Genomic DNA, 27211 nt, shown 5'->3' on the forward strand with positions numbered 1-27211 from the left:
TAATTGCTTGGCATATAAAGATACTCAGCAAATGTACTGAATAAAAGAAATAATAACCTATTTTAGCACCTCTCCCCCTCTACTCACGGTTCAACCCATTTCATATTGGCTTACATCTGCATTAGTCCATCAAAAAAACTTTTAACAGGTAACCAAAAATCTTTGCTAAATTCATCATTTTTCCACCTTTCTCTTGGCTCTCAGTAATGTTGACTATTCCCATCCTCCCATCCTCTTGAAACACTCCTTTCTTGGTTGCTATAATGCCATATTCTCTCCTCACCCAAATCCCTGGGCTCTAGACCTTTTCTGGGTCCCTAGCGCAAACCCTGGAAGACACAGTCTTTGCACACCCGCTCGCTCTGCCTAGGACCCTGCAGCACTCCTCATTCTCTCCCCTCAACTCCTACTGAGACTTTAGGTCAGCACTTCCCAAACTTCAGTGTGCACTCAAGTTCCCTGGTGAACTCATTAAAATGCAGAGTCTGACTCAATAGGTCTGGGGTAGCACGGGAGACTCTGCATCTCTAATAAGCTCTCAGGTGATGCCCAAATAAACCATTCACGGACCACATTTTGAAGAACAAGGTTTTAGATCTCAGCTCAAATGTTTTCTTTTTCAGAAAAACATTTTCTCTAATTGGACTTCACCCACACTCCCAATTTAGTCAAATGCCCCCAATTCACTCTTACTGTACCATGTAAATCTCCATGACGGCTTTGGTTTACCATTATAACCTATACACATATTTCCCCTCAACCTCCTGCTTCTACCTAGGGCTTGGCACGTTTGCATTTGAGAAATAAATGAACCATGTCTGTTGAGCCAGCCCCTGACTTAGGCTGAATCACTTCCTTCCATGCTATAGCACAAGGTTCACCACCCTGTCCTCAGCTTCTACAGAAATCGAGTTCATCTGTGGTTAGCAAGCCCTCTGAGATATTTTCTATTCCTGCCAAGATTCACTCATTTGGGGTCTGTAGAATCATGGTCAGAGAAAAACTGATTCCATATGCACTGGCCTTTCTGCTCTTAACAAGCTAGCTGCCCAGTCTCCATGTCCCACCCACCAGCACTGCAACTCCTCCTGTGCCAGGTAGATAAGAAGGAGAGGGGAAAGGACAAATCCTAGCAATCAGATCCAAGTCTCCCACCCTGTTGTGAGAAATGGCACCAGAAGGGGTAGAGGCAGGAGGAAAAGACTAGGACTTTCAGTATATTCTGATATTTTTCCATTCCAAATTCATTGCCAGAATTCTCGTAAAGTACATACTTCTATGTTTAGGAGAAGAATTTTGACTAACATACTGTAGGAAAAATTATATAAGTTAAGGACTGGATACCACAGCTAAAACATTTGCAAGAAATAAGCTGTGCTGCGGAATATAATGGAAGAAATTATTTGCTAAAACACCCCACGTCGCAGGCAGAATCAGTACTACTGCTGCCAAGAGCACTGTCTGAAACGAGAGCCAAAGCAAAAACTAAAACTAAACAAACACAAATCCATGAATGTCATTTTCCTCAACTAATAAATACATAAAAATAGTCATAGCACATAGTAGCAGAACTAAAACTTAACACTTGACTAAAATACTAGTAACATAATATCTTGGAGAAAACTGTAACAAGGAAAATGGGGACAGACTCATAGATGGAGAGCAGGATGGCAGCTACGGGGCTGCTAAGGGGTGGCGGGATCGAGCAAAGAGGAAAAAGGACTCCGGGACATAGACCACAGTGTGGTGACTGCAGCGGGAGGGGGTATAAGGAGGATACGTGGTAATGGAAAAAAACACAATAAGATTTAAAAAAAGAACACAGAATCTTCTAAAAGTACAAATCTGGAAGAGAACATTTTTAGTTAAACTGAACTTTTCAACAGATTTTCCAAGGCACACAACTGTCTTCACTTTATTGTAATAATATATCTCCAGTTCTATTTAAAATAATTATTTTAATTTTTACATCCTGAAATGTCATTAAATCATTATTATCCCCAACATGCATATTTCTGAATTTCGGATAACATATACTCAGCATGGTACTTTGCCTAATGCTATAGTCATTTAAAATGAATTTATTTTACACATAATGTCAGCCTTAGAGAATGAGGGCACAGACTCATTTTACTAAGCATGAAGCTTCAAAGAGAATAAACTGTCCAAGCGTACCATGAAGATTCTCTGGCAGTCCCACCAAGGGGCCAAAGTGTAACACTGGAACAGCGCTGTTGACATAATCACTCCTGAAGAGCCGGGACCTGAGTCTGGGGGCTGTGAACACGGAAGGACTGGATCCTCTGGGACTGTGGGTAGTTGTGATTTGAGGAATAATAATATCAAGAAACAAAGAAAGGTTGGAGGAGATAACTTTGGTTTCTGCAAATAGGCACATAGCCATAAAATTACCTCAAATCACCAGAAAAAAACCCCCCACCTAAATATTATGGGTTTGTTTTTGAACCTTTCCTACAAGATTTATAGCCCATTAAATTGAGGATATCTACCAATAAATTTATCCTCAATAAATTGAGGATATCTACCCCAAAAAGAAAGAAAAAAAAAAAACCCCCAGATAGCTCAGTTTAAAAATGAAAGCCAATGGAAAATAGAACTTACTTTATAAAAATCACGTGGTAACCAAATCTGATGGAAACTGATGTTATCATCTATTCCACAAAGAAAATAATGCCTGCACACACCAGAACTCATAGCTATAACACCACCAAAGAAAACCTATGAACACACATTTCTCACCACAAAGCATATCCTTTCTTAAAAACAAAAAACAAACAATGAAACTTAGTGACAGGGTGAGGCTGCAGGTCTGGGGCAGGGGGAGTAAGAGAAAAGTAATAACAAAGCCCTGCCAAGGTGGTAGATCCACTACATCATTATGAAACAGATGTACAGATATGACAGATCACATAACTATTTGTACCAGGAAGCCACAATTAGGCTTGAACAACCTATGACAAATGTACCATATGGCACACCTTCTGGACAACCAGTAAGAGACAAGTGTGTCTTAAACACAATTCTTTTGTGATGAGGATCCTAATACCATGTGCCTAATACTGGAGTGGTGAACACACAATATAACATACAGTTGATGTATGAAATTGTGCACCTGAAACCTATACAATTTTATTAACCAATGCTACCCCAATAAATTCAATTAAAAAAGTGAATTAAAAAAAAAGAGAATTTGTGCTTGCAGAAATCTGGTCCACGCCAAAGATCTGAGTACTTGGCAAGTGGAAACAGGCAATATATAAAATGTTAAAGCAGCTTCTACAATTGATTGCAAGCACTGACTCTAGGGTCTATGTCCCCACAGGCTCCCAAACTGGAACTGGCTAGAGCTGGAGGTCCTCAAAACATTCCTTTTTCTCTTTAAAGCAGAGATACTGATTGAGCCTTTTTGGTTACTATATTATACTATGGTGAAGAAATATTCACTTAGGCTAAGCCATTCTGGTAACAAGGAGGCTAAAAAATAGCATTCAAAGTGACAAGGCATGTGATGTGGGTATCCTAAGTATTTGGGGAGCAGTATGGTGCAGCGGTATACTAAATTCGGGCTCCGAACTTAGTCCAATCTGGGCCCTAACTTGCTTCTATCACTTCCTACCTGGTGTGACTCTGGACAAGTTACCTTACCTCTTTAAGGCTACTTTGTGGAGAGAATGTAAGTGCATCCATAGTAAGGGGATAAAACTCTTAGTAGCATATAAAAGATGGTGGCTATTTTATAGGCATGCTCCTAAATTTGATTCAGTGAAGCTTTAAAAGCAAATGCAAGATAGTAAAGTGGAAATTCTCTTCAGATGATTTTATAAATCTAATGCAATGCCAATTAACATTCCAATGTTTTTATAAAAGTGAAAAAATAATTCTGAAGTTCATGTGGTTAAATAATAGGCCAAGATAACCAAGAAACTTTTGAAGGAAAAATTATGTACTATATTTAAAAAATATTTTAGAGCTATAATAATTAACAAGGTATGATAATGGATCAAGAACAAACACATCAATAAGATAGAAGAGAAAGTCTCTGACACATATATAAAGACATAGAATTTAATGTTTTCTGAAGGTAAATAAGACAAAAAAACAACACAAATTGAGACACTTTGTTAACCATAAATCTGTAACTTATAACTAAAATTAGTTAATATAAAATTTAAGATTTAACTGTCAAAAATAAAACCTTAGGAAGAGTATCTGGAGATACATTTGGAAAGTAAAGAGAGACTTTTTTTGCATAGACTCCAATGAAGTCATCAAATTAATTATATTTTTTCAAGAAAGGAATGCAGCTAAACTGATCAACAATCAGAAATAATTCAAGGGGAAATGATAAATAAGAAAAATATATTTGTAGCACATGGCAAAGTGTGTCAACTGTCTAAATTATAATTACAATTTAAAATAAAAAAAATAGAAAAATGAGCAGGGTATACAAATAGGCAATTCATAGAAATATAAATAAACAGTAATCATAAGATAAAGTCAATGCTCCCAAGTCACTGTAACAATAGGTAATAAATATGTTAATTAGTTGGATTGTGGTATATATACACACATTACTTTGTACAACTTAAATAGATTCAATTTTTATTTGTCAAAAAGTTTAAAGCTCACAAGTCCTAAAAAATAGAATTTAACTTAACATTTCTTGCTTATTACATTTTTGAAGGCTATTTAAAAATTAAATAACTTAATAAATCTAACAGTATATATGTTGTAATGTAGAAAATAGGCATGCTCATATATTACCAGTAGGAATCCAAACTTGTATATATATTCTAGAGTGAATTTGCCTTAGAAAGCCTTTTTTTTTTTACATTCCTATCCTTTAATTCAATAATTCCTCTTACAGAATGTCTCTTGATTCTATCTCCACCTTCAAAGGCCTGCTCTGTGAAAATGAGACCAGGGCTCTGCACACTGCAGTTTTCTCGTGTCAGCTGGTTCTGTCCGTAGATGGCACAGAGAGGAGACCGGAGACCAGAGGCACAGAAGAGGCTTGCTCCAAATTCGCTTGCTGTTCCTGTCAGCTGCTGCCCAGAGACGGCTTTGAACCTCCTTAGATGCACTGGAACCAGCGGCTGGTGCCGTGCCTGGTTAGGGTGCAGCTCCATGAGGTCTGTTCTCTGAGGTCCAGTGGATAGAGGGCAGGGCCTCTTCTCTTAGGTTACAGGTTCTAATATCCGCAACCTCGTCCTGGGAGACTATACTTTAGCATGTTAACAATGGTTTTCTCCTCATTAATTTTTCTACTGACCCAGTGTTGTTAGTGGAAGTTAGGTTCTTCCACAGAATCACAAGGAAAGCATCCACGCACAGGAGACTGTGGTATGGCATGGTTTACTTGTGTGAAAACAGAAACTACGATCTGAGTTTCCACTGTCCCATTTTGTACAAATTGGGATCTGACCACATGGCACTCTTATACATGATGCAGTAATTTATGTTGAGGGAAACAGGTGTTTGTTTATTAATGGGGTTCTAACCTTGGGGGTGCCGAGAGCACTCCTGAGTACTTCTCTCCCATGAGACCCAGAACTTCCCTTACTCTCCAAAAGACTACAAGCCAAAACCATGCCCAGAAGTTCCCCATATCCTTATCTGTCCATCAGCTGGCCATGCGAAAAGATCTCTACCCTCTCTGGCATGTGCACTCCTGGGTTTCAGAGTTGCCCTCCTCTCACAGCAGCTCTCTGTTTCAGCATCTGCAGTGCGCTCTTCTCAGTCTCCAAGTAGTGATCCAGGAACTGTGTGCTGTACATAGTGTCTCAGAGACTGGAGCCCAGGGAGGCACATGTCCCAGCATCGAACCCTGCCTCCAGGAGTAGGCTCCCATCACCTGTGGGGTCTAAGCCCCTAGTGGGCTGGGCATCTGCCTGGTCCCATGAGTGCTTCTGCCCATGTGTAGAGTGGGGCCAGAGGCCCAAAACATATAAATGCCAAAAGCTCAGAGACAGAGAGAAAGCTTGCACCAAGCCCCAAAGCAAAAGAGTGACTTCTTCATACCTAGTGTGTGAGCAAGCAAGAGAGAGAGCGAGAGCAAGCCTTTCTGCCATTAAGTCCTGTCCCCTTTACAAACACCCAAACAGGAATGGACTTGCCTCCCTCTGACCAAGCCAGACCAGTTTCAGAATATGCCACTCAAAGTATTGTCCTGTAGAAACACAAGTCTGTAGCTCAGCATTCCCAGTCACAGTTCAGCTCCAAGCATCTTCAACAAGTCCGTGAGCAACCTGCCTGAGTCTTCACAGTACCCATTTCTCCCCTCCAGAGCTGCTTTTACTCCAGCCATCAGCTCATCAGTGTGTGCTTGGCCAAGCAGGTCTCCCTAGTGCCACCAGCCATCTTCTGTGTGGGAGGGACACTGAGGACATGTCCAAACCACGAGGTCTGTGGGAACATACCTAGTCTCTGGACCTAAGGTTCCCTGTGACTGACTGGGCTAGCTAGGGCGGGGGCAAAAAGCCCACATACCCACAGACCTCATGTTTCTCCACACTCTGAAATTTAAAGGTTTGGCTCAGAAATTTCTGTCTGACATTTTTGTCAGCTCCCCAGTGTTTTTGACCCTGTTTTGGCTGCCATTTTTTAGTAAGGGCAAAAGTTTCCCAGCCAGCTCAGTTGCACAAGCATTTGTTAGTCCAGGGTAGGGCATTTGGCCCCTGCAGCTCATGCAGGTGCTGTATTTGCTCCCCCCACCAACCCCAGCTGTGCCATGAGTGACTCTGCCAGCCCAGGTTCTCACAGTCAGGTTGTCTTTGTTTATAGTTTGCCCCTGGCAGCAGCCTCCTTCCCAGTCCCTCCTTTCCTGAAGGGCTGTTTCAATCTGCCTTTGTTATGCAAATATGCCCTAAGCACTGTGTCTTCTGCTCCATGGGCACTCTTTTCCACCCCCTGCCTTTTTGCTTTTCTGGGGGGAGGGGGGTCCCATGTTTTCCAGGGACTTCTGCTCGGACCTACCCCATTACAATTTCTGTTCATTCTGCTACAGGAAGAGTCAATCATGTCTTCAGCAAGGCCAAAACAAAAACCAATGTCCAGCGTTTCTGCTTCATATTAAAGCTTAGTCCTTTTGGAACCCACAAGCATCTGCTAAGCAATCTCAGGCTCAATCCAGGCAGCTTTGAGGCAGGAGATAATGAGGAAGAAGGATACTCAGGAGGTGCCCCAGGGCTAAGATAGAGGATACAATATAGGACAGAGACCCTGTTCTAAGACAGGTTGTCCCCGCTTCTGGAAAAGCATTGAATCATGGTGAATCACGAATGCACCTGCACAGAAGATGTTACATGACTCCTGCTTCATTATAATAACATTATAATAAATTAACATTGTGGGACCTGTTCCCCAGTGGCCAATCAAGAAAAATCATGACCGCATGCACAGTAGATTTAAAGTAACATAACTACTTGTACAGGTGCAATAAAAGCCCGCCAAAACTAGCCAGGAAATATCCATCCTGTAAGAACAGAATCCCTCAGGCCCTGAGGTCAATCTCTGCTCAGAGTTGGCCTGCTCCCATTTTCTGTGGAGTGTACTATTGCTTAATAAATCTGCTCTCTCTCTTTCTGCTATAAACCCTCTGTGTGTCTGGTTCAATTCTTTGTCTGTGATCACCAAGAACCTGGTTAGCTGTGACCACCTGTGACAGTTTAGCTTGTTTTTGGCTGCTCCAGTGGCACAGTCCACGTGGCTGCCAGCAATGCAGCTGCTTTGGCCACATGGCTATGGAGAAAGAATGTGCACCACACGGGGTGAGTACATTACCAGGTGGGCAAGAGAGTTTAGTCATTTTGGAGCCCATACCACCTGCTGCCAGCCCTGCAGCTGCTAGATGCACCTGGTTGTGTGTTCCTGGGTGAGAAGAGTGACAGAGAGTGAGAGGGAGTGAGGGAGCTTCTTTGTTCCCCAGATTATATTAGCCTGGGCTTGGGATGGACAAGGTGCTTTTTCAAAAGAACCAATCAACTTTCCAAACTTTTGCGGGCTTTGCATGGCCCCACCCTCTAGTTAGACAGGTCCCTGTAGTCCAGTGCTTCCTCCTGCACCCTCCAACCCCAACAATCTGGTACTAGAGGGGTGAAGGGAGGAGTATTAACCCCCTTGGCAGAGCAATACTGTAATGGAATATTCATAATATTTCATGTACTCATATACTATACTTTTGATTAAATTCTCTGTTTTAAAGGACATTTGATTCGTGTCCATTTTTTTGTTATTGTAAATGACGCTAGAATAAATATCCTTGAATAGAAGTCTTTGTCCATACGTCTTATTTCTTTAGAATAATTTAGAATCTTTAGGATGATCATTCAGTATCCAGCAGGAAAACTGAAACCATTTAACAGTTATTTTAACAATGAGAATTTATGTAGGAAACTGGTTAAATGGGGTAGAAAGTTTGTAAAGAAAGCTTGTAAAGCTAAAAGGGAGGTTGGAAGTGCAAACTGTAAATTCACGAAGCAACTACCTCTTTAGGTCTAGGGAAACAAAGAGATTGGATTATTAAAAACTAGACAGAGGCTCCTCACGGAGTTAAGATGGTTTGTTCATAGGAGGGGAAAGGAATGTTCATTAAAAAGACATTCTGAAAAGGAAGAGGAAATGCCTGGCATTCTTTCTTCAAGTCCCCTTCAGCTAAAAACAAACAACAAGTAATTCTTATGTGTTTTGGTAAAATAACCCAAACAAAAAGAATTTTGCCACCATAAACATTGAAACCTACCAAAATTCTGTAGAGATTTGGAAAGCAATTTAAAACGCACATGTGATATAGAAACTGGGCTTTGTAATGGCCATGATTATCTCAAGCAAAGGAAAAAGAAAATATTGTAGGAATTAGGAAAAAATAAGAGGTCAAATTATACCGGAACATTCATTAATTGTAAAAGTCAATTCAAGTTCATCTGAATTTTTAAATGATGGGGTTGGTGGAATTTAAGCAACAGAGCTTCATGTATTCTTGAGCACGTATGACTGTGTATACAGTATGCTAGTTTCTACTGATGCCCGACTATCTTAGAAAGTAAAAGCAAAGAAGTTGAAAACTACATAAAGAACTAGGCAAAGACCAACAGTAAGCCTTAATAGCCAGTTCACTCAGATGGTAAGGTTTTTAATCTCTCTGAAGTTTTAATATATTTTACATAACCTGAATTCATGAAGCACAAAGAACTGACTGAAAAATTCACTTTGGCAGACTTGCTGCCTACTTCCACCAAATCATTAGCTGACAAGTAGTGAAATAAAGCATAGGCAACTTAGCTCCACTGTATAAGCAGCGCCAAATAACTCCAAATCATATGGGCAGAGATGTATAGAACAACTGAAAGCTAAGTTCACTATTTTCCACAAAAATCCAAAAAAAAAAAAAAAAAAAAAGACCCACAAATGGCATTTAGCTCCACAGTTAACTGGCCTGTAGGTCAGCAGGAAGCTCGGTATAAGCTGACTGTTCAGGAGACAGCAGTTTTCAGAGTGCTCCCAAAGTAATTTCCTGTGTGAAAAGCTCACTGCTGTTCTTGCATTCCTCAGGGTGCATTTCTTATCATCCCAGAGGATGTTGCTCTTCCCCAGGAAGAGGAAGGAACCAGTTGTTACTGGATGTGTGGGCTGAGGGCTGTCAGGCATTTTCGGCATGCCTCTGTCTCAGCTGTGGGATCTCGGGATACAGCTTAGATTCCCCGTCCTGGGACCGTCAACAGATATTACTGCAACAGTTGGGGGTCACTGTTTAGAAATACAGTATCTCACGAAGTTGGAAGGCAGAAATAATACCTGGAGCTTCAACACCTCCAGTATCCAGAAATGTGCTAATTTTCTAAAGGAAATTCTAAAAAGTATTTACTCCGTTGGGCTCGCAGATAGCATGTTTTATAAAATCCTTTTGTAGAGTCCTAGTCTTTCTCTCTCTACCCCCTGCACATAAATACACGTACCCCTACAACTACCTACCTACCTACCTACTCATTTATATACACACACATACATTTCACACAGAAAAGTTTAAGTGGAGGGTGAGCAAAGTTTTGCAGGTTATTAAGAAACAAAAGACTAAGAAAGAACTTTTGACCTTCCCCCTTACCTGCATAAAGGAATTCAGAAAGAAAAACCTGCTTAAAGGAAGGGAACATTACACATGTTGGCATCGTAATATAAACTGAATGTGCCAGGCAGGGAGAAACTCAGCAGAGCTTGTTTGCTGAACTTCCCACTCTGCTCCACTGTCTCTTGCCCAACAAGAGTTTGCCGACCACATGTTTGCTCTTTCTCCTCTACCTGTGAGTTACCTGTTTTCTCTTTAAAACCCCAGGCCCTGCTTCCTTCTCCTTTTCCTAGAATGGCATATAAACCCCAACCGCCCAATGCATCCTTGGGTCTCAGGGTCTTATAGCACCCCTACATGTACATCTACAATAAACTTTGGACATTTTCTCCTGTTACTCTGTCTCATGTTAATTTGATTATTAACCCAGCTAGAGGCACTTAGAAGGTGGGAGGAAAATTATTTTTTGTGCCCCCACAAATCCTAAATCACTTTTGTCAACAGCAATAAGGACCAGTTTTACTACATAAAGTATTATTTAACTAGGGTTATCTTAAAAGCTTTAATTAGCTTAAATTTTTTAGTAAAAGAAATTAATGTAAGCTTTCTTTCCCTGTGATCTTGAAATTAGAAGGAATGAAGCTCAAATTAGTAAAATTTTCAGTTTGGCTAAACCAAACATGGAACTTCGTGACTATTATCATTTTTATTAAAAAGTGCATTTTATTTGGAGGAAGTAGGAAAGCCTCTAACCCACACTATTAATCTCTTTTTACTATCTCAGTACATTTTATAGATTTCCAGATCTTTATTTCTAAACAAAACAAAAAAACCCAGAACCAAAACAAACCAAAAATATCCTATATTCTTTTAACAGACTAAGAAGTTTTAGTTTTTTAAAACTAAAAAAACAAAAACAAAAACAAAAACCAACACAAAAAAAAAACTTACAACCCTAAAGCATTTTTTTTTTAAGTCAGCTATCACATTCACAACTGTTCGGACTTTTTATAATGTATAGTTCCTGATGTACTTCAAAAGCTAGGATACAACTCATTTGGAAATAGTCCCTTCCCATCTCTAGCATTAATACTTTCTCTCTTATCTCTAAAGTAACTTATATCTAAATACATATGTGTTGTATTTTCTATTTTTTAAGTGGTAAGAAATCTGTGAAAAATGTGTTTTTCATCCTTTACTTCTGTTAATTATCAGGTATGTCTTATTTTTAAAATATCTGACAATTTAATTCCCTTGTTTCTTACAATTTTAAAGGGCAATGGTGTGTTAAACTCAGATACTTAGTCATAGTCACCATGGCCGAAGGCCTTTTTAAAAGAAAGGGTTTATTAAGCCACGAAGGAACAGGTCCTGGGACCTGAGATCTACGCCAGCAGCAGCAGCTCTGGGTGGAAAGGCTGCCGCTGGGTGGCCACCCCCCTGGAGTTGAGGAGCGCTTTTCGACAACATCACATTTTGGGGATGGAAGATATGAGTTGTTTCGAAAGAATTTATATTGGCTACAGATAAAGGGATGATATAAAGTGAGGCGGGTGGTTCAGGGATAGGTGCAGAGTCCATGAGGAAGAAGTGTTTGCTTCTTTGGACTGGTTATTTGTAGGCAAGAGTCTGGGAAGTTCATGTGGAAGGAAGAAGCTGAGGCTTCTGGAGTTTGGCTGTGCCTGTCTATGTTTTTTTTTTGATAATTGTAGAAACAGCCACCTGGAAGTTAATGAAGAATTCCAACATAAACTCAGGGATGTGAGCAGTACCTGTCAGCTGGCCCCAGGTATAAAAGGCACGCTGCCTAACTGCTCTGTCTCTTTCTCTTCATGCTCTGGTCGCCATAATTTAGAACATCTTGGAATTTTTTTCTTGTCAGTTTTAAAATTATTTCCCAACTCTGATAAGAATTCTTTTTACTGCTACTAAGCATTTTAGAGGGACACTTAACTTTTGGGGTCACTGGATAAAAAAATTACTGTATCTGATCACTTGACAAAAAAGTCTTTAAATAAAGGAGGATAAATCGTGGAATGCACTAGCCAGTGAGTTCAGAGACAGATTTTGCAAATGCCTATGTTTACTTCCTTTCACATGCTTAGAGCAAGGGCAGGAGGCAGCTCTGAACCAATGCTTACAGATGAAATGTTTCCCAAAGCTTAGTAAACAAAGCTACACACAAACATACCTTGCTTCCGAAATCATGTGCACTAAACTTACAAATCAAGTGCCACCTTAAACTGTTGCAAAGTTTAGAAATTTAAAAGAGAACCTCACCTATCTCCAAATTTAGAGGCTGTTATATGCAAACCAAGGAATATTAGCATATAATAAGTAATAAAGGCAGAAGTTTTGTACAACATGATTTTTATTAATTTTCCTAGAAAAGGAAATGGAAATCTGGGGACAATAAATTGCATATTGCCATCTTATATTCTCAAAGTTATAAATTTTAGTTTTAAGACATTTAGGTTAGCATACACTATGTTCTTTCAAGTAACTCTTTCCAAATCTTTGCTTACATAAGCAGTTAGGAACTGGACTAACTGAACTAGTTACGCAATGTTGTTTAGCAACCAGGACAAACAGTTGCCACAACAGCCATGGAGATATTCTCTCTTTATGTGCAAGTTTACTCTTTATATGTCCATATATTTTGTCAATATATTAATATTTTTCACATAGCATATTCCATATGACACCTCCATGAAAGTACATAACCATTTTCTTCCTAAAAATAGTCTCATGCAAAAACCTTTCCAGAAGCAAAACGAATACACTTTGCTGAAAAATACCAATCTAAATGACATCTAAGGAGTGTGCTTTATCACTGCACTTCCCAAAGTCACAGCAACAGCAGAGGATCTCTTGCATTGGTTCAGCTGATCACTTTACTGATCCTAGAGAAGGTGACAGAAAACACCACAATTCTTTTTCTTTCAGCAACCCCACTGGCAAAACAATTTGAAGCCAGGAGATTAGGCCATCCTGAGATTACCCAGGGCTACACTTTACTGCCCGTCCCTGGGGAAAGGACAGAGGGAATACCACAGCTGACAGCCTGTCTATCAGGAAATCCTCTTGGCTCTGCCTTCAAAATACATCCAGAATCCCACTGCTTATCATCACCTCCTCTGCTGGCAATGCAGGTCAAGCAACCATCCTCTCCTGTTGGATTATTTCACTAGCTTTCTAATTCATCTCCTGGTTCCCCCTTCCAACGCCCTCCCCCACCCACCCAATTCTCAACACAGTAAGCACCCGAAGCCAACCTGTTAGAACAGGTCAGATCATGTCCCTCCTCTGAAGGAAACCCTCCGTGACTCCTGTCTCACTCTCCATCTGGCCTTATAGCATTGCTCCCATTGCCCGCTCTTTCCAGATACTCACATGACTTGTTCCCTTCATTCCTTCAGTTCTTTACTCAAATGTCACCAGTAATGTGATTCTGGTCAGGGCCATCCTATCTAAATTACACCCTCTTCCTATCTGCCTGCAGTGCTTTTTCACCTTTGCATTTTTTTTTGTCTACTATACTATATAGACTATTTTTTGAATTTGTGAATGGCTTGCCTCCCCTACTACAATGTAGAATGTAGACTTCTCTGGAACAGGTGTTTTTGTTTTGTTTACTTTTTCTAATGTCAAGAACAGTAAGTGGCACAGAACAGTTATTTAAAAATACTGAGAGCAAAAAATGTGAGTGGCTGTGTTCCCTGCCTTCTACATCTGCTATCTATTGAGTTAATCAACTTAAAGACCTCAAACTTGACTGATGGGCTTTTATTGCCGTGGTATGTATTGTATTTTAATTACTTCTGAGGGATCTACTTATACCTTGCTGTCCCCACTTGGAATGTCCCTATCAAAATTCTACCCATCTGTGGTCAGGCCAAGAACTGGCCAAAGGTTTTCTTCTAGAGGAGTCCTCTAGCCCATTAGTGATCCTTTCTGAATGCTCCCATTAACTACCTTCCATTTAACATCATGCACACTGGCATCAGGTGTACCGAAACTGCCATCTGTTTCTTACACTGTTATTTCTGCCTAGCTAGGCTGTAAGTCTCTTGAGGTAAGGTAGCCAGCTTGACACCTCCCCTCAGCTTCTAATGTAACATTTTCATGTAGTGTTGCTTAACTATTTTTGATTGATGAGCAGCAAAAGACTGTAGACACTGATATTTTTCTGTGATGTGATTGCAACTTCTCAGCTTATTGTAAAGAATTAAGTTGACCTGAAATACTGTCCCGTACTCTAAAGAAACGTACACATTACTTTCATGTTCTCTGCACAGCCGACAGAGTGAAGATGAGATACTGCTTCAGTTCCCTGAGAAGAGTGCAGTTTTCTGACACTCAGGGAAACACTGGCTACATTATCAACTTCATTTTCTTCATTTGTAGGACAAATAACAAAATTAATACTTCAAAACAGAAATACGGTTTATATATAAATAAAAAATTGTAATAATCCCCAAGTATTATAAATATATTTTGTTTAGTCAGTAGTTTTTATTTATTTATGAGTTTAAACATTTTTAGATTTTATTTATTTATTTTTACAGAGGAGAAGGGAGGGAGAAAGAGAGGGAGAGAAAGATCAATGTGTAGTTGTCTTTTGCATGCCCCCTACTGGGGACCTGGCCTGAAACCCAGGCATGTGCCCTGACTGGGAATTGAACTGGCAACCCTTTGGTTCGCAGGCTGGTGCTCAATCTTCTGAGCTACACCAACCAGGGATATAATCAGTATTAAAAAACAAAAAACCAAAAAGACATTTTATAGTAGGATACAGAAGAGAAATTCCTGTCTTGCTGCTAGCCTTTTGAGTGGGGTAGGGGAACTGGAACATCTTATGTGGCTATATCACATCAATGAAAATGTTAAATGCCTTTATACAAATTTGATGACAAAACCCTGGTCTCATTGTAACTGAATAAATGAAAACATTACAAGATTCAATGGAATCTTGACTTGAATGATTTTTTATGAAATCAGTATATAATAAGTGACAACATAATGAGAATAAAGATTCAAAAATTTGAGATCAATATTATTAAATATGTCTATAAGACAGACAGTATATGCCTTTACAAAAACACTATTTTACAACAACCCTTTAAAAATGTATATTGGTGACAGCTTATTTTAATCCCAAAGTATTGTATCAGATTTCTTGCCTGGTGTTAGAGACAAGTGCAAGCCACAAAGACACTGACTGTTACACTGAATGAGATCATTTCTGCTGTGTAGTAAGAAGGCATCGGAGCAGGGATATTAGAAACCCTCCTGCACATAAAGTAACTCAAGCCAAAGTTGAAATAGAAGCCAGCTACTTCCTACACCATAACAAACCTGCTTTTATCCTACAGAATTTGACAAATTAAGGTTTAAAGAGTAATCTTTTTATGCCTCATCTTGATGAAATAAATTTCTAAGGAAATTTTCTTCCCGTTTACAAAAACCAAACAAATAAATCCCCAAATAATCAGTAACCACAATAACAAAAACCAAACTCACCTTTAAATACTGCTTTTACTGAATTCCAGTATTTCTCTGGATTTTTAAATTATAATCACAGGCAAAGTTCACAGTACATATTTAAAGCAATGGTGCTTCATGTTAGACTAGAAACAAATCTCCTTCACAACTATGTCTCATTCGTTGTGCAGAAGCAAAAGGAAAACAGCCAAGGTATAGAGGAGACCACAGATTTAGAATTACCAGCTGGTTAATGGGAAGACAAATCGATAAAAGTGATTTCACTTTTGTTTTCTAATGAATTATCTATCAATGAACTAAAGAGATTATGTATACACACTAAAGATACAACCTACCGAATGAGAGAAGGTATTTGCAAACAGCCCTGGCTGGTGTAGCTTAATGGATTGAGTGCCTGCCTGTGAATCAAAGGGTTGCTGGTTCGAGTCCGAGTCCGAGTCAGGGCACATGCCTGGGTTGCGGGCCAGGTCCCCAGTAGGGGACACAGGAGAGGTAACCACACATTGATGTTTCTCTCCCTTTTCCAACCTTTCCCCTCTGTCTAAAAATAAATAAAATATTTTCAAAAATATTTGCAAATGATATATTCAGTAAGGGATTAATATAAAAAATATATAAAGAACTCATACAACTTAACACCAATAGATAATAAGTAAGTAAATAAATAAATCCAATTTTAAAATGGACAGAGGACCTGAAAAACATTTCTCCCAAGAGGAGATACAGATGAACAATTGACAAAGAAGAGATGCTCAACATTACTAATCATTAGGGAAATGCAAATTAAAGACACAATGAAATATCACCCCATACATGTCAGAATGGCTAATATCACTAAATCAACAAATAGCAAGTGCTGGTAAGGATGTGGAGAAAAGGGAAACCTGTGGGATTGGAAATTAGTGTGGTCACTGTAGAAAACAGTATGGAGGTTCCCCAAAATTCTAAAAGTAGAGCTGCCATATGATTCAGCAGTTTTACGTCTGGGTATTTATCCAAAGGAAACAAAAACTCTAATGTACCTTTATGTTTACTCTAGCATTACTGGTAACAGCCAAAACATAAAAGCAACGCAGATGTCTATGAATAAATGAATTAATAAGTAAGATTTGGTATACACACACACACACACACACACGAATATTATTCAGCAATGAAAAAGAATAAAATCTTGCCATTGTGACAACATGGATGGACTGAGAGGGTATTATGCTAAGTGAAATAAGTCAGATGAAGAAAGAAAGATACTCTTCATAGTATCACCTGTATGTGAAATCTAAAGGACACAAAATAAATGAATAAACAAAACAAAACAGAAACCTACCCACAGATATAGAGAACAACCTAATGGTTGCCAAAGGGGAGAAGGTGGGAGGGATGGAAAAGAAAAAAAAGTTTCAAGAAATAAAAAATAAAAGAAAAAACTCTTAAAAGCACTCAAAATCTATTCTTTTCTATTTAAGATTTTATTTATTTTTAGAGAGAGAGGAAGTTAGGGAGAAAGAGACAGTGACATTGATGTGACAGAGAAACATCAATAAGTTGCCTCTTACATGCACCCTGACCAGGGACACAACCCAAAACCTGGGGACAGGACCCACAACTCAGGCATGTGTCCTGACTGGGAACAGAACTGGCAACCTTTTGTTTCGCGAGAGATTCCAACTAACTGAGCCATACTGGTCAGAGCTAAAGACATTTCTTTTCTTTTCTTTTAAAGATTTTATTTATTTATTTTTAGAGAGGGAAGGGAGGGAGAGAGAGAGAGAGAGAAAATCATCAATGTGAGACTGCTGGAGGTCATGGCCTGCAACCCATGCATGTACCCTGACTGGGAATCGAACCTGCGACACTTTGGTTCGCAGCCCGCGCTCAATCCACTGAGCTACGCCAGCCAGGCCTGACATTTCTTTTGTAAAGAAATTATATTTTATTATAGTTGTCCCGATTTCCCCCCTTTGCCCCCTGACTCAGCGCCCCACTCTCCCTCAGGCAATTCCCACAATATTGTTCATGTCCATGGGTCATGAGTACAAGTTCTTTGGCTACTCCATTTCCTATACTGTACTTTACATCCCCATGGCTATTCTGTAACAACCTATCTGTACTTCTTACAAATCCCCTCACCTCTTCACCCACTCTCCCCCTCTCCCCTCCCATCTGGCAACCTTTCAGTAACTAACTTCTTTTCTCTTGCTTTTAAGAATGTCTCTTTATCTTTAATCTTTGGCCTTTTAATAATGACATGTTTTGGAGTGGGTCTCTTTGCACCCATCATAATTGGGACTCTCTGTGCTTCCTGGACTTGTATGTCTATTTTCTTCACCAAATTAGGCAAGTTTTCTCTCACTGTTTTTCCAGATAGATTTCAAATCTCTTGCTCTTTCTCTTCTCCTTCTGGCACCCCTATGATGTAAATGTTGGACCTCTTAAAGTTGTCCCAGAGGCTGTTTATACTATCTTCATTTTTTTCGATTCTTTTTTCTTCTTGTTCAGCATGATTGTTTTTTGTTTCCTTATGTTCCATGTCATTGATTTGATTCTCAGCTTCATCCACTCTACTGTTGTTTCCATGTAAATTGTTCTTTATTTTAATTAGTGTATCCTTCATTTCTGACTAGGTCTTTTTTATGCTGCTGAGATCCTCCCTAAGTTCCTTGAGCATCCTTATAAATAGTGTTTTGAACTCTGAATCTGATAGATTGCTTATCCCCATTTCATTTAGCTCTTTACCTGGAGTTTTGATGTGTTCTTTCATTTGGGCCATGTTTCTTTGTCTCTTCATTTTGGCATCCTCCCTGTGTTTGTTTGTATGTATTAGGAGAGCTGCTATGACTTCCTATATGGGTAACGTGGCCTAATGTAGTAGGTGTCCTGTAGTATATATAGTATATCACCCAAGCTGGACACTTGAAACATGCCCTTTGTGTAGGCTGAATACACCTTCCTCTTGTAGTTGGGCCTTGGTTGCTGTTGGCAGGTCAATGGGAGGGATTTACCCAGGCCAGTAAGTTGCAAAGATTGGCTGTGACCACTTACCACCAGCTTCCACCTTCTGTGGAGAATCAGCTGTGCAGGGGAAGGGTGGTGGTGCTCTGACGTGGTCTGTGGCTGTGCACTGGGTATGCACCACTGAAGTTTCCTGGGTGTTGCAGGCCAAGGTCAGCCCCCACCAGTGTTCTATCTAGGGCCACACTGCATGAACTATAAAGCAATCTGAGACGGCTGCTACTTGTACTGGGCTTGGAGGTTCCCAGGTGAAAACAAGCTGTGAACTTAAGCTGGCTGCTTTTAGTGCCAGGCTTTGGGCCACTTAGCAAGAGGTACAAGGGTTGGGGGTTCACCGAGGCAGCTGTTGCTTATTTGAGAGAATTGAGGAAGATGTGAAGCATGAGCCAGGACCAGCCATTCATATAAAAAAGCCATTGTTAACAACTTGGGTTGATCTGTAAGTTGGGTGGGATGGGGCCTTAGGTGATCTCCAAGGCTGGGCAAACATTTTTAGCCAGGTTGATGGAGTCTCAGATATGGCACCTGCCTGCCAATTCTGTGGCTCTGTGGGAGGAGGGTTCAGAAAAGGGACAAAGGCCTCTGCCTGCTTTTCTGTCTGGGAGAGAGCTGCCCCCCATTTCTCTCCTTGATGCCAGACACTTCAGTTCTTCCTGTATGCCACTGGTGACTTTCAAGCTGCTACCCTGGTGCTGGAGCTCAGAGGCAGTGAGTCTGAGTAAATCTGTGTGTGGGTTTTTTAAAAGAAACTGCTTGGGACTACAGAAGTTTCTTCTACTGACTCAATCCCAGCTGGTTTTTGCAGCAAAAAGTTATGGGAACTTTTCATCCTGACACTGGAACCCTGGGCTGTGGGGCCTGGTGTTGGGCTGACTCCTCATTCCCAAGATATCCCTCCCAAATTTTTATCATAAATGTCGGACCAGCCAGTTCTGCATCTCTGTCCCTCTTACCAGTCTGGATGGATGTGGTCTCTCTAATTCTGTCAGACTTCCATTCAACTCGATTTCTGACTGTTCTAAGTGATGGTTGTCTTATAGTTTAGTTGTAGTTTCAATGTGGTTGTGCGAGGAGGTGAGCTGTGTTTACCTATGCCTCCATCTTGACTGGAATTCTAAAAAGAATCTTTATAAAAGTCTAAATGCTTTATGAGAATCTACTCCTTCAGAAAATGCCCTAGTAAAATATCTAAAACCAAGAGTCTTCATACCTTGTCTGGAGGCAGTGATCTTCCAGGTTATAAAAGAATCTACTTAGATAGGACTTCATAAGCCTAGTCCCAAACTAGTTTATAGCAAACAAGTTTTTGTCTTCCTGTGCTTTCTTGTTTTGTTTTGTTTTTTTTATGTAGATCAAGCACACAATTCTATGTAACAGTGAAGTCTTCCTTTTAATGCTTATGTACTGGGTTGAACCATGGGAAATCCTGATATTAGACCATTTTACCTACAAAATGGCAATTTTATAAAATTTAACTTAATATTATCCTTATATGGATAATAATTATGCTCTTCAGTCTTATTATTCTGTTTCATATCATAACTGCAAACCTGTCATAAGTTTATTATACAGAATTGTCCTCTAGAAGTCGCACATACACTATATTCCTGAGTTAGCTTGCTATAACATAGACTAGCTGACTCTGGCACCTCTGGATTACCATCTAAGGCTGGACACCCTGCTATCAATGGCTAGGTGACAGTTAGCAACCTCCACAGCATACACTCTGTGGAGAGAACATCTGGACTCCTCGGGTCATGAAGCTTTGCAAAGCTTGAAGGTGTTGGGCAGGAAGAGTGAGTCTCAAAGTGTGGACCCAAGGTGTCTGAAGATGTGTGGTATCTCCAAGGTCAGGAACACCCAATTTTAACCTACCTCCTAAGAAGGCAGCACAACTAGTTTTTGCTCCTCTCACTAGAAGGGCCAAACCTGACTCTCCACAATTTGTGAACTTAAGCAGCATGCCTTTCTGTAGTGACAACGTCACAGCAGTGTCACCGCAGACCACGTATTCCTCTCATTTGTCCTAGGACTGACTAGCAGGACAGAGGGCAACAATGACCTGTCTTGCAAAGGTTAATGAATTCAAATCGAAAGGCTGAGTGCTCTCAATTTTTGAAGAATACTGGATATGCTGAGTAAATAAATTACCTGTATGGAATTTGTACAAACAAAATTGCAAATATTAGAAATATTTCTGAATGCCTGCATAATCCACCAGGAGGGATTAACAAAGGGAAACAACTGCTTTTAAGGAGAAGACCACAAGTACGTTTAACACCTCTAACAGGCAATCAACAGGCAATGAAGAAGAAAATCTGTTCTGTGACAACAAGTGAGATGTCACCTGGGTGGCACTGAGAGGAGAAGAAACAGTGAGTGTGGATTAGACTGAGCTCCAGGTCCTCAAAGTGAAGGCTTGTCTGGAAATTGTGCTGCTTCCCCTTGCGACTATTTAGCCACATTGTAAATACGACCTTGTATAAGGTTTTTTCTACACAAAAATGTTAGGCTATTTAGCTCACTTTTGACTTCGTGTCCCACACACTTTTTAAGGAAAACGGATTGTGAATGAAAATTAAATGGCGCTTAAATGTCAAAGAAAACTTACTGTGGTAGAATCAAAAGAAAGGACGTCCACAACAGGGGGCGTAGAGGTCTGCAGGTCCATTACCTCCAGTTTTGGATTAATCTGTATATATACATGAGGAAAATTAGTATTAGATCTTCATACCATAAGAAGCTGGATGCCATTTGTAAAACTTAGAGGATATTTTCTAATATATTCTAAAGTTAAAATATATTGGTATATAACATGAATGTTAAAGTTTTAAACAAAATTAGCCTACCAAATCTATCAAAGTATAAGACCAAGTTAAATTTATTTTGGAAATAAAAAGTTTTACATTAGCAAATCAATATAATTCACCTATAAGGGGATTTTAAAAACAAAATAAAATGACCCACCTCAAAAGATGCAGGAAAAAGTCCTAGCCAGTTATTAACACAGGAAAAAAAAAGGTATTAAGATATAAGGATTGGAACAAAAGAAATGAAATTGTCATTACATATAAGATAACTTTCTACAGAAAAACCCTCAAAGTGTCCAGTGCTACATCATTGGAGCTAGCTAATAAGAGTTTACTAAGTTGAAACTCAAAATACAAAATCAGTTGAATATGTCTGTACTTCAAGACAGTTAGAAATGTAAATTTAAAAAACCTATCATTTACAATACCATAAAAAACTTAAATGCCTCAGAATACAAGAATGGGTAGGACCTGTACAGGACAAAATAGCAAAACTCATGTAAAGACACTAAATAAAAACCTGTAACATAAGGAGCTTAGATGCAGAGCCCTGTATATATGTGGGAAATAAATATAAAGGGAAAATAGTACCTCAAATGAAGGAAAAGTAAAGATGGTTTATTCATAGTTGAGAAAACTGAACCACTCTATGGATCCCTGACTAATATTCTGCATTCAAAGGTGGAGAGCAGACAAACTAAAAACCTAAATATTAAGTAAAAATTATAAAGTTAATAAAGATAAATGTATAAAAACATCTTTGTGACCAAGGTTTGAGGACATCTTAAACAAAAGCTTCAAAAGCAAAACCATAAGGAAACATGCATTTGATTGTATCAAAATAAGAATTTCTACTTAACAATGAACACCACAAAGTTAATGATCAGATAATGGAATAGAAGGAGGAAGTGTGATATCTAAAACTAAAAAAGGAGGACAGATATCTAAATGCACAAGAAAACCCTACAAATCAATGTGAAAAAGAAATTCCAAGAAAAAAGTTGTAGAGAACCTGACAGTTAATCAGCATATAAAGAGATTTTCAAAACATTAGTAATTAGAAAAGATTAGAGCAAAATACCACTTCGTACATATTAAATTGCAAAAACTAGAAAGCTCAATGATGCCAACATTGTTTATATCAGCATTGTTTGTAATGGCTAAATAAATAAATAAAACTCACAACCAGAACTCCTCAAATATTTATCAACAGTAGGGTGGATACATACAGCATAGGAGTTACTGCTGTGGTAAATTCACTGGAATCCCATTCGACAGTGAAAAGAATGAAATACAACTTTGTGCAACAACATATGAATGCATGATTTCAGAGTGCATATATATGAATCTCAGAACTTTAATGTTAAATGAAAAGGCCAGTTACAGAAAGATATATTCAGTATGGTTTCATTTATATACAATTTAAAGCCATCAAAAACTAAATAATACCTAATTATAGATTCAAACATATATAGTAAAATTTTTAAAAGATTTTATTTATTTATTTTTAGAGAGAGAGGAAGGGAGGGAGAAAGGGGGAATGAAACATCAATGTGTGGTTGCTTCCTGCACACCCCCTACTGGGGGTCTGGCCAGCAACCCAAGCATGTGCCCTACCTGGGAATCAAACCAACAACACTTTAGTTCGCAGGCCAGTGGTCAACCCACTGAGCCACACCAGCCAGGGCCATATATAGTAAATTTTTTTTTAAAGGCAAAGGAATAATTAACTAGAATGGCAACTACTTCTGGGAGGCTATTTCTGAATTCAAGAAGACAAATAAAAAGAATAAACCACATCATCACCAAATATTTACTAAACACTGTGAATACAAAGAAGTGAGCAAAGGGCAAAAAGACAGCAGAACTTGTATGAAATGAATGACACCAACAGTAAGTGCACTGAAGAACCGCAAGGAAGAAAATGTTGACCAAGTATCTAGGGAGAAAGGCTTCCTGTGGAGGAAACAGAACTTAAGATGGCTTTTAAAGAAGGTTTCAAAAACAAACAAAAGCAAGACTTGGAGATGAGGTAAAAAGCATTCTGAGCAGAGAGGTGAATGCTGACACAACTTGCATGGGGTAGCAAAAGGGAGGTTGGCAAGGGTCAAACTGTGAAGTGTAAAGGGATTTGGGAAGGCACAGAAAAACTGGGGGCTAACACATGTTTTTGACAGATGATCAGAGAGGACAGAGACACGTAGAGTATCAAGAATAAGGCAGGGATACCACTGAGAGCAGGACTGTATCAGCCCTGGGCTGTAGGGATAAAGGCTGAGCCTGACGTTAGGGGAGTGGAACGATTTTAAAAGCACCTATCATGCTTGATGGGCATAGCTGTAGTTGTGGAAATAAGAAGAAGCTTTTATAATTATCCAGCCAAACTGTGTTAGGGGCAGAAGTATACGTGCCCAGTAAACCCCAGGCTACAGTAAAGAAGAGATTAGAACCTGCAGGGTGAAAAGGGGAGGGGGGCGCTATCCTCTCAGCCTGTCAACACCTGTGTTCCTTTCTGGCTGTTCCACCGAGTGGAACACACAGCCCCATCCTATGAGCTGTGAGGCCAGAGACAAAGCAAAGAATCCTGAGGATTACAACTTTCCTTTCAATCTCAGACTAGCTGCCCAAAGAGGTCGCTTGCAAACATTTTATTCTCTTTTATCTACTGCCACCTAGTGTAGATATGAAATTGTTAACCTGTGAAAAATACCATCTGGTTTTACCACCTGAAATTGGAACTGCTCAAAAATCTAAGTAACATGGAAATATATGCTCAGCATCTCTCACTGAAAAATTCTTGAGCTTCTATAACTTGGGAAACTGTTGCTATAACAGTACTTTTTAAAATATATATATTTTGTTGATTATGCTATTACAGTTGTCCCATTTTTTTTCTTCCTTTTATTCCCCTCTGCTCTGTACCCCCTCCCACCTACATTCTCCTACCTTAGTTCATATCCATGCATTGTACATATAATTTCTTTGGCTTCTCCATTTCCCATACTATTCTTAACCTCCCCCACCCCGAGTCTATTTTCTACCTACCAATTATGCTTCTTATTCTCTGTACCTTTCCCCCCTCTCTCCCCCTTCCCCCTTCCCACTGATGACCTTCCATGTGATCTCTATTTCTATGAATCTGTTCCTGTTCTACTTGTTTGCTTAGATTTTTTTTAAGTTTGGTTGTTGATAGTTGTGAGTTTGTTGTCATTTTACTGTTCATTTTTTTAATCTTTTTAAAGATTTTATTTATTTAGTTTTAGAGAGAAGGAAAGGGTGGGAGAAAGCAAGGGTGAGAAACATTTGTCAGTTGCCTCTTGTATGTGCCCCAACCTGGGACAGAACCCACAACACTAGTATGTGTTTTGAAACAAGCTGCTCTTACATACATTAAAGAGAGCAGGACATTCTTACCGAGTAAAAGTTTACAGCTTCTCCATAAAGAAAATATGCTGGGGATGGGGGCAGGAGTGACATAGTTAAGTTCTTTGCTGGCTAACTTCCAGAAATACTAATAGTACCTGCTAGCTTCCCGTTCTTATTAAAGGGAAGAAATCTTTAATAATTAGTTGCCTCAAAGTGAAGTGGGCTGCCTTATGAGAGGCTGAGTTCTCCGTCCCTGAAGAGGGCGTATAATCGAGGGATTCACGCATGAGGGAGAGGTTAGTCTGTATGACCTCACAGGAACCACCCTGCTCTGAGGTTCTCTGTATCCAACACATTTAGGAGTCCATGAACACAAACATTGTTACTAACAAATTCTGAAGAGCAAGGAATGTGCCCATTTTGTTCTGTTACATACCCTAAAGCTAGTGCAATGTCTAGCACTTAGGTACTTAATATGGTAACAGGATGAAATTTAATTTTGATTACACTGAGGCATTACATCAAAATGGTTAAAAGTACAGAATAGAACCAGAGTGCCTGGGATGAAATTCTGCTGTTCCCACTTATTAGCTTTATGATTTAACAGCAGGTGACTCAGTTTCTCATGGGATAAAAGTGGTACTACCTCACAGAGTTTTTAGAAAGATCAAATGACGTTATGTAAAGTAATTAAAATAATGTTGTATGTGTTAGACAGTATTATTAGTACTATTATCACCATGTAAACTCTGAAGAACAAATACTGAGGCCCAAAATAGTATAGTCATATACCACAGCCAGAACTAAAATACAAAACTGGTAGATAAGTGGTCATTTTTTATCATAAACTATAATGTTTTCAATCTTTATAGAAGATTGAGATAAAACCCAATCTCAGACTTGAAGACTTATATTGGTCACTTATAGTTTTCAATGAGTCATGGCCAGATTATTATACAAATATTTGGTTAAGTTAAAAGAAATTTTCCTTCTTAGTAAATATCATACAGAATTTCCTATCCAATTTATAGGTTAAGATGATCTTAAATAGCCATTTTAAAATTAAAAGCCATTAGAGCAATTATTTTATTATTGAATTCTTTTAAACTAATTAACCATGATCCCTTCCTACAATGTTCTTCTATTCCCCTGAAATAACTACTTTGATGCCTTGCTGTCACCAAGATCTAGCACCATCCCCCAGAATGACTCTATTGTCCTCCTATCAAAACACACACGAGTTGGGGGCTGCTCAGGATAAAGTGCCCCATACTCACAATCAAGCCTCTTCTCCAAGATGGAGGTTTGCTTTTGTTTGGGGCAGGGCAGTGCAGTTCAGCTCACAAAAGTCTGAAGGTAAAGTCAGCGTGACCTAGTGATGTGCCACAGCACATTGTGGGGAGGGCCAAGACAATTATTTAGAAATTATGCTTCTTTCCCACCAAAAAAAAAAAAAAAGAGAGAAAGAAGTTGTTCTGATGTTTTTAGTGAAGATGGCATGCGGAGGCCAGGAGTGCCACAGGGATCTGCAGTTACATCGATCAAAAGGACACAGGAGGGGTCTCTTTCACACAGCTGGGGAAGGATTTTCTGCTTCGTACCTTTTTCCTTCTGTCATCTGTTGTGAAAGCAACCTGCTGTCACCCTGTCTGCCCATGTGGGAAGGAGTCATTTACACATTTAGTCAGCTGGTGCCCCAGGTCTAAGGCTCTGCAGGATCTCCCACCTTCAAACAAGTGAAGCACTTAAGGCTTTTGCAAAAGGCCAATCTCACCCAGAAGACTGAAATTACACAATTTGAATGAGCTTCACAGAAAACACAATAAAATGCAAGTCACGGAAATGCTATGTTGCTTCAAACTCAGAAATGAAACACTCATGGTTACTACAAAAAGAGAAAGTTAGTAAAATTAACTAGGTCACAGATACCATTTATTCCACATCCTCTCATAATACATTTCTGTTCTTTTAATCATGAATTCCAACTTCAAAATAATTTTTTGGTAATTTTCAAACATTTCCAAAGTAACATATGTAAGGTGATTTTGCCTAAAGCTTTGAAAAATAATTCAATTTACAAAATTTAGTATTTCAAAGTAAAATTTACTTAATCTAAATGAATACACAGTACAAGAATTAATCTGACTTATAATATTATATTCTGGGTGATATTTGAAGTTTTAAAAAATAATTTGATAGTTAATAATTATTTATAATAATATCAAATATGTTCTTTGTCCAGAAAACTTACTTTATTATGAGAAATTGTTAAGAAAAAAAAATTAAAAATTGATTGTTCATATGCAGAATCCTACTTCTCTGGAATTTTATATTAAAGGATATGAAGGTATTTTACAAATGTGCCACACTGTGTACTTATTTTAAGCAACCAGCAGTGCTTACAGGTAATTTAAACTAGGTACACTCAGGATGACTTTCT

At 39.1% G+C, this 27211-nt stretch overlaps 1 protein-coding gene across 10 annotated transcripts in view; it reads right to left on the reverse strand.

The window, feature by feature from the left end:
* POC1B (POC1 centriolar protein B) overlaps nt 1-27211 on the reverse strand; it is a 102111-nt gene that overhangs the window by 18734 nt on the left and 56166 nt on the right. For all 10 annotated transcript variants that reach the window (XM_045830418.1, XM_045830422.1, XM_045830423.1 and 7 more), the window contains one exon: nt 21207-21287. In XM_045830418.1, the coding sequence (XP_045686374.1) occupies nt 21207-21287 (81 nt within the window). The remainder of the gene's footprint in view (nt 1-21206; nt 21288-27211) is intronic.

This window comes from Phyllostomus hastatus, unplaced genomic scaffold (genome assembly GCF_019186645.2).
Source record: "Phyllostomus hastatus isolate PE091 unplaced genomic scaffold, TTU_PhHast_1.1 phas_contig_152, whole genome shotgun sequence".
NCBI lineage: Eukaryota > Metazoa > Chordata > Mammalia > Chiroptera > Phyllostomidae > Phyllostomus > Phyllostomus hastatus.